The sequence below is a fragment of the Somniosus microcephalus genome, chromosome 6 (genome assembly GCF_052327205.1).
Source record: "Somniosus microcephalus isolate GS21.2 chromosome 6, FLI_Smic_1.0, whole genome shotgun sequence".
Taxonomy (NCBI): domain Eukaryota; kingdom Metazoa; phylum Chordata; class Chondrichthyes; order Squaliformes; family Somniosidae; genus Somniosus; species Somniosus microcephalus.
In genome coordinates this window covers 237006013-237019907 of record NC_140992.1, presented here as the reverse complement: position 1 = coordinate 237019907, position 13895 = coordinate 237006013, and the positions used below count along the sequence as shown (strand labels likewise).

Sequence of the window (13895 nt, the reverse complement as noted above, 5' to 3'; positions counted from 1 at the left end):
CGCTGCGCCCGGCCGCTAGCCGCCTAGCGCCCGACATCTACTCCTCCTAAGGCGCTAACGGCTGGCGCAACCAACTGAATTTCTAGGCCTCAGTGTTTTCAAGGGGAGACTGGATAGGCACTTGCAGGGCTACGGGGATAGAGCGGGAAATGGGACAGACTGGATTGCTCTGCAGAGAGCCGGCACGGCGTCGATGGGCTGCATAGCCTCCTTCTGTGCCGCAACAGGCAGTTTTTGGCCTAATCCCTATTTTTAGCCCTGAAGTGTGGGCTGCCCGATGGCTGCAAACCACGCCAAGTTAGCGAGGCGGACCATCGGGCTGAAGGGCTTGGAGGGTTCAAGATGTCCGGTGTTCAGGTGAGTGATGAGTGCAGAGGTACATGTGTTTGGCGTGTGTAAAGTGTTTAAATAAGTTTTACTTAGCTTTACTTACTAATGCAGGCTTCCTTCCTTCAGGTCACGGGAGTCCCTCATCTCATTAGCACAGAAAGCAGAATGGCCGCGAGCTGTCAAAAGTTGCAGCATTCTGCTTTCTGTGAGAGATTTCTGTGGAGAAGGGCTCAAGTTAGAAGTCAAATTGTCAGTGTTTGACAGCTTCACAGAGCTGTCAAACGCTGATATTTCATCTGTCAAAAGCTCTTGACAGATGAAATGTCAATCCCTGACGTCACCTGTAACCGGGTGTCCCTTAATTGGCCTGCTGAGCCCGCTGGGTGGGCTCAACAAGGTCAATCAAGGGAAAATCACGTGGGTTGGCCGCAAATCAATGGAGGCGGGACGACAACCCAAAAAGTGGGAGTCCCGCCTCCATCACGTCCCCATTGACAAAATCCAGCCCAATGTGTACAACAATAGCTTAGTAAAGACCAGTCAACATGGATTTAGAGAGGAAAATATTGTCTGACCAACCTCCTTGAAATTTTTGAGGAAGTGACATCTAACGTGGATAGTGGCAAGCCTTCTGACATGTTGTACCTGGATTTTTGATTGGTGGAAGGAGAAGTGCTGGCCAGGAGAACTCCCTGTTCTCTTCAAAGAGTGTCATGGGACTTTTTACATCCACCTGAACCACAAGACTAGAGGCCCCACAACCCCCCTCCCCCGAGATATCTACGCTCCTCTAATTCTGCCCTCTTGAGCATCCTTGATTATAATCGCTCAACCATTGGTGGCTGTGCCTTCTGTTGCCTAGGCCCTAAGCTCTGGAATTCCCTGCCTAAACCACTCCGCCTTCCTACCTCTTTCCTCCTTTAAGACGCTCCTTAAAACCTACCTCTTTGACCTGCCCTAATTTCTCCTTATATGGCTCGGTGTCAAATTTTTTGCCTTATAATACTCCTGTGAGGTGCCTTGGGACGTTTTACTACGTTAAAGGCGATATGTAAATACAAGTCGTTGTTGTTGTTAAGTGAAAGCACACAATTATTTACAGTTGGCGGACACCATCAGACTTGAACTTAAACTCCAGATAAAAAGTAAAATTGAAGGACCTATGTTTATTGTTGTGGCCCCGGCCATTTAACTGCCATGAATTGTGTTTTTAGTAAACAGTGCTTTGGTGTGTGACCTGAATCAGCCTATCAATTATTATCTCAGTCTCCAGAGGACTATCAGTGTGGGTTTTTTTTCTCTCTGTAGAAAACTGCAGCTGGAGCAAGAGAAACAGCACGTAGAAGTGGAGGAATTGATGGGAAGAATTGCATCTTTGCAAGCTGAGAAAAAGAGCCTACTCTTCGAAAAGACAGAATTAATAGCTGACAATAAGACGTTGGAAGCAGAGCTGCAGGTAGCACAGAAGTCAAACAGGTACAGGAGATAAATGGGTTATTAATAAATTTGCATTGAACTATAAATACATTCTACTGAGACAATTAACATTTCTAAATTTAAATTTTATTTCACATCTGGTAAATATTTTGAAAGGAAATATTATCATGAGTTTTTATACCATTGTTGCATCTGATTTTGTTTTCTCGGTTTCTCTTTTTGTCCCCTACTGTCATAAAGATGCTGACTCCACATGGGATATAGTTCATTTGTGCAGACAGCCTTATTATACCTTGCCTAAGTGGCCATTCTTCATATAATGATGTAGGCCATTATGGTTGTCCGTGGTTCTGTCCTCACCTGCCAACCACCTATTGTTTGTACAACTCAGTGGTATACCAGGCCATGTCAGAGGGCATTGAGAGTCACATGATTGCCAGATCGGGTCAGGATGGTAGGTTCCCTTCCCTAAAACATGCTAGTGAACCATTTGAGATTTTTTACAACATGCTATGATGGGATTTGAACCCATGGCCTCCAGGTTGATAGTCTAGTGCCATAACCACCTATATCTGCAACAATCGGGCCGATGTTTCAAACCACTTTATATTGAGGAGAAACATGGTGGATTCTAAGTAGGGGGAGAATCTGGAAAGGTTAGAAAAAGGGGGCAAAAGATGGAGTCATAAAGAAGGGTTTTGAGGAGTTTTTGACAGCAGGGAGGGAAATGGCATGACGTAGGGATCTAGGCATGGAGTTCCAATGAGCAACGGTGCAGTAGCTGAAAGAGCAGCTACTAATTGTGGAGAGGAGAATAAGGAGTACTCTAGAGTTTAAGGAACACGGTGCATGTGGAGATATATGACCGGAGGAAATTGCTACGGTAGGCTGGGGTGAAGCCATTGGAAAGAAAGTAAAGGCAAGTCTCTTGGAAGTCAGTTCATTAGGACATGGGGATCCAATGGGAGTGATAGGAGTGTGGGGACATTGTGTAGGTGAGGATATTTGCCATGGCGTTCTGAACGACTTGCAATTTGTGGAGAGGGGTGAGGGCCTAGGCTGGGAGCGTATTCGAGGAATTGAACGCTAAGGTGATAAAGCATAGACTAAGGGGGGAATTTTAACCCTCAAGGATGGACGGGTTAGTGGCAGGTGGGTAGGTTAAAATATCAAAAATGGGAAACCTGACCACAACCCAACCCCAACGTGCCCACTTCCGATTAAGTATTTTTATGCTTGATTGTACCTGTCTTTTTCTATAACTATTCTAAACCTGATGGAATGATGATCGCTGTTCCCCCAAATGCTATCCCACTGAAAAATGCTCCACTTATTCCCCAGAACTAGATCCAGCACTTACTCGGACTGGAAACACACTGATCAAGAAAGTTCTCTTGGACACATTTCAGGAATTCCTTCCCCTCTTTGCCCTTTACACTGTTACTATCCCAGTCTATATTAGGATAATTGTCCTCATTATCACTACTCTCTAGCTCTTGCATCTTTCTGAAAATTGCCTGCAACTTTTCTCCTCTATCTCCTTCCCACTATTTGATGGCCTATAGTATACACCCAGTAGTGTAATAGATCCTCTATTGTTCCTTAATTCTAACCTAATAGACTCTGTCTTTGGCCGCTTAACTACATCATCTCTCTCCAGTGCTATTACTAGTTTCTTTGATCAGTATTGCCACCCACCCACTCCTTTATTCCCTTCCCTATCTTTCCTGAATACCTTGTAGCCAGGAATATCAAATTCCAAATCCTCCCCTTCTTTGAGCCAGGTCTCTGTTATTGCCACTATATCATAGTCCCATGTGGCAACTTGTGCTTGCAGCTCACCAAACTTATTTACCACGCTCTCTGCATTTACGTACATGCACTCCAAACCCATCTTGGATTGCTTCGCATTTGCTCCCCTGTATTATCCCTCCTATTTCTGAATTATTCTTTACTCTAGTGATATTTGCCTCTCCCAATCCTCTGTTCACCTTATTTCAGAAATCACAGAATCACAGAAACCCCACAGTGCAGATAGAGGCCATTTCAGCCCATCGAGCCTACACCGACACATATCCCACCCGATCCCCGTAACCCCTACACCAACACATATCCCACCCTATCCCCGTAACCCCACGTATTTAATCCCCCTAACACTAAGGGTCAATTTATCAGAGCCAATCAACCTAACCCGCACATCTTTGGACTGTGGGAGGAAACCGGAGCACCCGGAGGAAACCCACGCAAACACGGGGAGAATGTGCAAACTCCACACACAGTCGCCCGAGGCTGGATTCGAACCCGGGTCCCTGGCGCTGTGAGGCAACAGTGCTAACCACTATGCCACCGTGCTCCTCTAATGTTTCATCCTGGTGCCTATCCACCTGCCAAATTATTTTAACCCCCTCCCTGTGCTGTGGGGGTGCAGCAGGTTCTTCCTACCGTTGCTGGGGAAGATGGTCTCCTTCCAGCTCCTCACTGCACCCAGCAATACATCAAGTGATGTGTCGTTAAACCGGGGTGCAGCCCTTGACCATTCTGAGTACATCTTTAAACTTCGCCGTCTCTTTGTACAAACTCCTAACTTCTCCAAATGTCATCTTTGAATTGGTCCTTTAAATAGTTGAGTTGAGATCCTGTGATGCGGGTGCGCACCACGCCCGCTGTCGCGCATTGGAGACACGAAACCTGGAAGTAAAATTTTAATTAGGTAGTCATGTTGAAATTGGACATTCCGACGTGCCAAAAGATCTTCCGGGTTTCGCGCCCACTATCACACCCTGCTCAGAAACCGTCTCTGGGTTATTATCGGGCTGCCTTAACGTTTCGGCTGCCATTTAAAGAGTTAGCAGCAGGAACAATAAATTGCATTTATACAGTGTCTTTAATGTTAAAAAAAAAAAAAAAAAAAAGTCTTGTGGTGCCTTGCAAAGGCATAAGGAAGAACCAATGTTGAGCCAAAAGAAGGAAAGATTCGGCGGGGTGGTAAAATCTTTGTTAAAGAGTTAGGTTTTAAAGAGGGAGGGAGGTCTTTTAAGAAACAAAGGTGGAAACGCAGAGGGTTTAAGGGACGAAATTCCAAAGGGTGAGGCTTAAGAAAGAAAGACTTGCATTTATATAGTGCGTTTCACGACCACCGGACATCTCAAAGTGCTTTACAGCCAATTAAGTACTTTTGAAGTGGAGTCACTGTTGTAACGTGAGAAACGCTGCAGCCAATTTGCGCAAGCAAGGTCCCACAAACAGCAATGTGATAATGACCAGATAATCTGTTTTTGTTATGTTGAGGGATAAATATTGGCCCAGGACACTGGGGATAACTCCCCTCCTCTTCGAAATAGTGCCATGGGATCTTTTACGTCCACCTGAGAGAGCAGACGGGGCCTCAGTTTAACATCTCATCCGAAAGACAGCACCTCCGACAGTGCAGCACTCCCTCAGTACTGCACTGGAGTGTCAGCCTAGCTTTATGTGCTGAAGTCCCTGGAGTGGGACTTGAATCCACAACCTTCTGACTCAGAGGGGAGTGTGCTACCAACTGAGCCACAGCTGATGGCTGATTAGACAACTGAAAGCACAGTTGCCATTGGTGGGGTGAAGGGAGGGAGGAATCACAAGAGGCTGGAGTCAGAGAAACGAAAGTTCAGGGAGGTTGTAGGGCTGAAGGAAGTTACAGTGATTGGGAGGGATGAGGTCATGGTGGGATTTAAACATAGGGAATTAACTTTAAATTTGAGGAATTAGGAACTGGGAGCCAATGTAGGTCAGTGAGATGGGCAAATGGAACTTGGTGCCGGGTAGGACATGGGCAGCAGAATGTTGGATGAGTTGAAGTTTATGTAGGATGAAGGATGGGAGGCTAGCCAGGAGAACATTTGAGTTATTGGGCTGGGTTTTCTCATTGGAGACGTGTTGGAGGCGGGACTGCTGCTTGCCTGGTTTCAGTCCCGCCTCCATCAGCTTCTGGCCAACCAGCGGGATCTTCCCCTGATTGACCTTGTTAAGCCCGTCCGGCGGACTCAGCAGGCCGATTAGGTGGAAGTCAGTGACAGAGCACATCAACGTATGACGTGTCATCTGTCAAGAATTTTTGAAAGAAGAAATGTCATCGTTTGACAGCTCTGTGAGGCTGTCAAACACTGACATTCTGTGTAGTTTGATGATTCCTTGTGTTCAGGACTCATCAAACCTTTCTACTTTGTAGAAATCAGATGACTGTTGGATCGGAGTATCCAACAGCCAGTCTGTGATCTCTACAATGGAGACGTCGGGACTCCGGCTTCACAGCGGCTGAAGGCAGAAACAAAGGTAAGTGAACATTTTCTAACACTTTACACTCACCTCACATACTTACCACTCCACACTTGCACCCATCACTCACCTCTACATCACACTTTCAGACCCCTCCAACCCCTGCAGACCTCCTACTCTGCTCCTACACCCTGGTGGGGTTCCCCCAGGTCAGGAAGCCCACACTTCACAACGAAAAATGGGGATAATCCTATTTTCTGCCTGTTAACTACCTGTTAACAGGCAGTTAATAGGTTTTAATCCCTTTCCCGCCTCAAGGAGACGGGACCCGGGGCAGGACGGTTTCCCACCTCCTGGCAAGAGTGCAAGGAGGCGGGTTGGGGGCGGGTTTGCCACCCGCCCCCAAATTCTGCAACTTTCCCGACAGTCCCGCCTCCATACCCACCTCCTCGGGGCTGAGAAAATCCAGCCCATTGAGTCTGGAGGTGACCAAGGCATCAATGAGGGCTTCAGCAGCAGATGAGCTGAGGTAGGGGTGGAGTTGGGTGATATTAGAGGTGGAACTAGGTGGTCTTCGTGATGGAGATGATATGGATTCAGTGACTGTACTTCAAAATGTAAAGCACCATGGGACGTCCTGAGATCATGATAAATTGGTATACAAACATATTCGTTTTACTCACAACTACTTTTTTTTTTTTGAAAATCATCAAACGGGAAGATACAGACCTACGTTTCTTGAGCACATACCCATTATTAATTTGGGCAGTTAAGTTAGGACAGAAAAGTTCAGTCCTAATTTAACTGCCCAAATTAATATCAAACAAGTGTAATTATCTAATTTGCATTTTTCACTGTTAATTATCTCCTATGGTTCAAATGTGGCCACCTGCAACACTTCTTAATTGCTTTTGGCATATGAAAGGATAAAAAAATTGCATTTGGGAAATACAGTGATTGAATTTTGCAGGAGTAGTCCAACAAAAATAATCTGGTTCACAGGCTAGCACAGAAGAAGATTGGTCTTCTGAAACAGCAGACAGAAGAAGCTATGGAGAAAGAAGTAGCAGCTCATCAGTATCTGGCAAACTTGATTAGTCTTGCTGAAAAGGCAGCTCACGAACGTGACCAGCTTGTACATGTGGTAAGTAATATTTAAGATTTTTCCTCTGGAGAAGACACTCCTGTAAAAGGTTTTTGAGGAGCAAATACCAGAATTAATAGCCTTGATTTTTAAACTCCCCACTCCCCACCGCACCCCTGATAGATGGGAGAGGGGCGGGGATTAAAATATCGAGATCGAGCAACCTGACCCCATTCCCGGTGTTTAAATTAAAAAAACAAATCAGAACATCATCGGCGCCGCAACTTAAACTTAACTGCACATCAAGGGGAGGCCCGGCTGCAGATCCGAGATGGCAGGAGCCGACTGGCTAAGGCAACTTCAAGATCAGCTCCTTTTAGCACCCCTTGTGGGCCAGGAGGAGCAGGATTGCTTCGGCCTCCCCAGCCCTGATAAGGGCCCCAATCTTTCCACTATCCCACGCCGCCCCCTCCCGACGATGGCCTGATCTTGCAGCCTTCCCCCAGGTGACAGCCCTAAACTTGCAGCTTCCCCCTCCCCTTAGCCCCAATTGCGGCACGGAGCTTCTGCCTTCCTACTGATTGCCGGGGACTGTCCCTACGGATCCCCAGCTTTGGACTCCTGCCGCTCCCTACTGCCTAGGCAGTCAACCTGGCATGCTGTGGGGTGTCAGTCAGCCCAAAATTATTCAGTTGAGCCCCTGCCGTTAAGATCAGCAAGGCCTCCATGTCCCTGGCCTTGCCTGGTTCTTCGTCTGCTACTGGGCTCCCCTGCAACCCCCCCCCAACTCCCGTTAATATTGGGGCCAGCGTCCTAGTCCAGTGAAAATTTGTTACTTTTAAAGCGTATTTGTTTATTGTTGAAGGTTGAAAGTTTAAAGTGCTTTATTGGTAATTTGAATTTTGGAGTAATACTGAGCTAATTTTAAGTCAAAATTCTCTGCGGCACCTGTCAAATTTTACACTTCAACCTAGTTTCCTCTGCTGCCTTTGTCACTGTTGTTGATTCTATTTTCCTCCTTCCATTCCTTCACTGGCACTACTTTTTCTTGATTCCACTTCTATCTATCTCAACATTTTCTCCAATGGCCTCTTCTGCTATACCTGCATGATTTCACCCCCCCTGGCATGCCTAAGGTTCCATCCTACTTCTTATTTATATGCTGACTGTCTATCTAGCTTCCATATGTATGTCAACAATGCCGAATTTTGTCTCTACCATCACCCATGATTCAAGAACCACTTTTGTGCTATCTGACTCCCTAGCCAACATCAAGACCCGCATGAATCAACATCAAATAGACTGAAGCCATTCTTGCCAATGCCTATGTGCCACAGGCTCCAATTTCAATCATTTCTCTTATTACTTGGCCAGGCAGGACCCTGTAGTGTACAGCCTTGGCATTTACTTCTATCTCAAGTTTCTTATCGAATATCTGGTCCATTGTCAAGACTGCCTTTTTTCATTTCTGAATCATTGGGGTGATTTTGCCAATGGGGGTGCGTTGGAGGCAGGACTGCTGCTTGGTGGGTCAATGTCCCGCCTCTCTCAATTTGTTGCCAACCCACGCTATTTTCCCTTGATTGACCTGGTTAAGCCCGCCCTGCGGTTTTAGCAGGCCAATTAAGGGAAAGCCGGTTACACAGAACGTCAATGTATGACGTTTCATCTGTCAAAAAATTTTGTCATTGTTTGACAGCTCTGTGAAGCTGTCAAGCACTGACATTCTCTGTAGTTTGATGTTCTTGAATTCAAGACCTCATCAAACCTCTCTCTTTTGTAGAAATTAGATGGTTGTTGCATTGGAGAATGCAATGGCCATCTGTCATCTCTGCCGCAGAGGTGTGAGACTCTCCGCATACCCACCGATTGAAGCCTGCAGGAAGAAACAAAGGTCAGTACACTTTTTCTAACACTTTGCACTTACTTCAGATACTCACCTCTCTACACTTGCACCCATCACTCACCGCCACAGCACACTTTTAACCCCTCCGGCCCCACAGACCCACTACTCGCCTCGGTGACCCTAGCGGGGTTCGGAGCCTTCGAGAAGCCCGCACTTTTGTGGGTAAAATGGGGATAATCCTCTTATCTGCCTGTTAACTACCTGTTAACAGGTAGTTAAGTGGCACTAATCCCCTTCCCGCCTCCAAGGAGACGGGACCCGGTGCGGGCCGGCTACCCGCCTCCCGGCAAGATGGCATGGAGGTGGGTTGGGGGCGGGTTGAGTACCCGCCCCCAAATTCTGCCATTTTCCCGGCAGTCCCGCCTCCATACCTGCCTCCCCAGGGCTGGCAAGATCGCGCCCATTGGGCAGGATTTTATTTTCATTGTGCCGTGGAGTTGGGATTGGAGGCGGGGGGAGGTTAAAATCCCGAAATCAGGGGTCCCGACCCCATCCCGACGGCCCGCCTCCAAGCCAGTTTCAAAGGAGGCGGGTACCCACCCCGCACTGGGACCCGCCTACCCGAGGCGGGAAGGGATTAGTGCCAATTAACTGCCTGTTAACAGGCAGTTTTTAGCCTAATTCCTATTTTAAAGCTTGAAGTGTGGGATTCCCGACGGCTCCAAACCACGCCAAGTTAGAGGAGGCGGGCCGTCAGGTTGAAGGACTTGGAGGGGTCGAGATGTCGGTGTTCAGGTGAGTGATGTGTGCATGAGTGCAAAGGTAAGTGTGTTTGGTGTGTCTAAAGTGATTAAAGAAGTGTAAATTACCTTTTCAGCCTTTCCTTTAGGTCCCAGGAGTCCCTCATCTCACCGGCACAGAAAGCAGAATGGCTGCGAACTGTCAAAAGTGACAGCCTGCAGCTTTCTGTGCAGGAGAGATTTCTAACTGAGTCTGTGGAGAAGGACTCAGGTTAGAAGTAAGACTGTCAGTGTTTGACAGCTTCAAACAGCTGTGAAACACTGATATTTCATCTGTCAGAACCTCTTGACAGATGAAATTTCAGTCTGTGACGTCACCTGTTGCCGGGTGGCCCTTAATGGGCGGGCTCAACAAGGTCAATCAAGTTAAAATCGAGTGGAGTGGCCGCATCTTGATGGAGGCGGGACTACAACCCTGACAGTTGTAGTCCCGCCTCCAACCCGACTCCGGAGTTAAATTCCTGCCCCATTGTCTACTTACATTTTAAATTCACTGCACATTCATCTTCTCTAGGATAGATTACTTCATTGCTCCCTACATCAACTCCATAAACTTCAACTATATTCAGAGCTGTGCAGCCAAAGTCCCACTCACCCATCATTCCTGTCCTCGGGATATCAAATTTAACATCTTCAAATCTCTTCATGGCCGTGCTCCCCTTTTTCTGTTTAATCTTCTCGTGCCCTATCAGCCAGCAACTTCTTGCTCTTGTGATTTTGATTTGCTACTTTTTTTCCTGCTTCTTGCAGTCTATCATTTGAGAGCATTCTTTTAGACGCCTAGTCCCTACACTGCAGAGTTCTCTTACAAAACTACTTTGCCTTTTGCTGCTCTTTGTGTCTTCAATTTTGCTACTTTGGCGCACTCCGTTGTCTTCAGTATCAATTCACAGAACAACCCACCTCTGCTTTCTTATGTTACTTTTAGCATTGGTATGTGAAAGAAATTCTAACCAGTTAGGGGGTGGGAATTTTTTTTTTGAAAAACAAATAATTTAGATGTGTTCAAATGTTATGTCACTAAAAGTATTTTAGTTTTTACTGTCTTATTTGCCACTTTGCGCCCCTCCCTTTCCAAGGAGGTTGATTTCTTGCTGGGTGTCTCCTCAAAGTAGTTATTATTCACGTCTGAGCCTTAACACTGAATATTGACAGGCTATTGAACCGAGGGACTGACCCTACCCTTGACCAAAGCCCACACACATACACACACTTACAGGAAGGTTGCTGGACAGTGAATAGGAGCGGATATGCTGATCAGTTCTCTTGTCCTTCCTTAACTGAGGTTGCTGAGGTCAAATGTAACACCTTTATCCCTGCCCGAGATCAGCTAACCTAGTACAGGTATCAATCCTAGGAATCTCCTGGTCTATGTGGCTCAACTATCCAGCTCAGATGATAGCTTTTTCTTTTAAAGAACTTTTCTTGCCATAATCCTATCTTTGCCTTTTTTGCCCACTGCCCTGCTCCCAATTTTTTTTCAAAGCTTTTAGTAGTCGAGCCTTAAATTTTCCTTTGCCCTTTCTGCTGCAGACCAAAAGCCTAGCGAATGAGAAGCATGGAGTTTTAAACAAGATTATGGCAGGCAATGTGCGTTTGGGCAAGTTGGAGGAGCAAGTAAAGGTATGAGTGTCTTCAGTTTTCAATCCAACTTTATAAGTTAATTTAAAGTTACTCTTATATGATTTCCTTGACAGAAGGAAATAGTGTCCTAAATTGGATGTGATGTTAATTGAGTTCCATTGTATTGTTACTAATATGATGTGTATTTTTTCATCTCTAATCGTTTAACTGGCTTCGTCACTAAGCACAATTCTCATATAACTTGTCAGTTAATTTTGTATCTGGCAACTCTTCACTTAGGGAGCTAGGTAGCAGATTAAAAAGCAGGACCTCAATGATTGTAATCTCTGGATTACTCCTGGTGCCACGTGCTAGTGAGTATAGGAATAGGAGGATAGAGCAGATGAATGCATGGCTAAAGAGTTGGTGCAGGAGGGAGGGATTTAATTTCCTGGATCACTGGGTCTGCTTCTGGGGAAGGTGGGACCTGTACCAGTCGGACGGGTTGCACCTGAACCGGAATGGGACCAACATCCTTGCGGGGAGGTTTGCTAGTACTGTTGGGGGGAGGAGGTTTAAACTAACTTGGCAGGGAGATGGGATACGGAGTGCAGCTATAGTAGGGGGTGATGCACAGCCAAATATAGAGCAAAAAAAAAAGTCAGCCTGGAAGGCCGAGCAAATATTTAACTGCACAAGGGAGTATGGCAAGGCTGGATGGCATTTATTTTAATGCAAGGAGTCTTGTGAGTAAGGCAGATGAACTGAAGGTGTTGATGAACACATGGAAGTATGATATTGTTGCTATCACAGAGACATGGTTGAGGGAGGGGCAGGACTGGCAGATCAATATTCCGGGGTATAGAATCTTCAGGCGAGACAGAGGGGGGTGTTGCAGTATTAATCAAGGAGTCAATTACTGCTGTAAGGAGGGATGATATCTTAGCAGGTTCCTCTAATGAGGCCAAATGGGTAGAACTTAAAAACAAAAAGGGGGCAAGCACTTTGCTGGGAGTGTACTATAGGCCCCCAAACAGTCAGGGGGAGATAGAAAACAGATATGTAGGCAAATCTCAAAGAAGTGTAGAAATAATAGGGTAATAATAGTAGGGGATTTCAACTTCCCCAATATTAACTGGGCTAGTCAGGGTGTGGAATTCTTAGTGCATCCAGGAGAGCTTTTTGAGCCAGCATGTAGAAAGTCCTACAAGAGAGGGGGCGGTACTGGACCTAATTCTAGGGAATGTACCCGGGCAAGTGGTAGAAGTGTCAGTCGGAGAGCATTTTGGTGACGGTGATCATAATTCGGTGAGATTTAAGGTAGTCATGGAAAAGGACAAAGATGGACCGGAAATAAAAGGTTCTAAATTGGGGGAAGACTGATTTTAATATGATCAGGCAGGATCTGGGCAAAGTGGATTGGGATCAGATACTTGTAGGAAAATCCACATCAGAGCAGTGGGAGTCTTTCAGAAAGGAAATAGAGAGAGTAATATGCCAACATGTTCCTGTAAAGGTCAAGGGTGGGACCAACAAGCACAGGGAACCGTAGATGTCAAGGAATATACAAGAATGGATTAGGAAAAAAAGGGAGGCTTTTGGCAGATACAAAGGACTAAAAACAGTGGAAACCCTAGAGGAGTATAGAAAGTGCAGGGGGGTACTTAAAAAAGAAATTAGGAGAGCGAAGAGGGGGCATGAAAAAATACTGGCGGGCAAAATAAAGGAAAATCCCAAGTTGTTTTATAAGTGTAATAAGGGCAAGAGGATAACCAGGGAAAGAGTAGGGCCCATTAGGGACCAAAGTGGCAATCTTTGTGTAGAGCTGGAAGATGTAGGTGAGGTTTTAAATGAATATTTTGCATCTGTGTTCACTATGGAGAAGGACGATGTAGGCATAGAAATCAGGCAGGGGGATTGTGATATACTTGAACAAATTAGTATTGAGAGGGAGGAGGTACTAGCGGTTTTAGCGGGCTTAAAAGTGGATAAATCCCCAGGCCCAGACAAGATGTATCCCAGACTGCTGTGTGAGGCAAGGGAGGAGATTGCAGGGATCTGACACAAATTTTCAGAACCTCTCTGGCCACAGGGGAGGTACCAGAGGACTGGAGGACAGCTAACGTAGTACCATTATTCAAGAAGGGTAGTAGAGATAGACCAGGGAATTACAGGCCAGTGAGCCTAACATCAGTGGTAGGGAAATTATTGGAAAAAATTCTGAGGGACAGAATTAGTCTCCACTTGGAGAGGCAAGGATAGTCAGCATGGCTTTGTCAGGGGGAGATCATGTCTAACCAATTTGATAGAATTTTTCCAGGGAGTGACTAGGTGTGTGGATAAGGGTAGTGCAGTTGATGTAGTCTACATGGACTTCAGTAAGGCTTTTGACAAAGTCCCGCATGGGAGACTGGTCAAGAAGGTAAGAGCCCATGGGATCCAGGGCAATTTGGCACATTGGATCCAAAATTGTCTTAGTGGAGGAGGCAGAGGGTGATGGTTGAAGGTTGTTTTTGTGACTAGAAGCCTGTGTCCACTGGTGTACTGCAGGGATCGGTGCTGGGTCCTTTGCTGTTTGTAGTGT

The 13895-nt window shown here is 46.1% G+C and overlaps 1 protein-coding gene across 3 annotated transcripts in view; it reads left to right on the top strand.

The window, feature by feature from the left end:
- Window positions 1-13895, top strand: part of cep89 (centrosomal protein 89) — a 145777-nt gene that overhangs the window by 88196 nt on the left and 43686 nt on the right. For all 3 annotated transcript variants that reach the window (XM_085991579.1, XM_085991580.1, XM_085991578.1), the window contains 3 exons: window positions 1639-1806; window positions 7021-7162; window positions 11282-11371. In XM_085991579.1, coding sequence (XP_085847705.1) covers window positions 1639-1806; window positions 7021-7162; window positions 11282-11371 — 400 coding nt within the window. The remainder of the gene's footprint in view (window positions 1-1638; window positions 1807-7020; window positions 7163-11281; window positions 11372-13895) is intronic.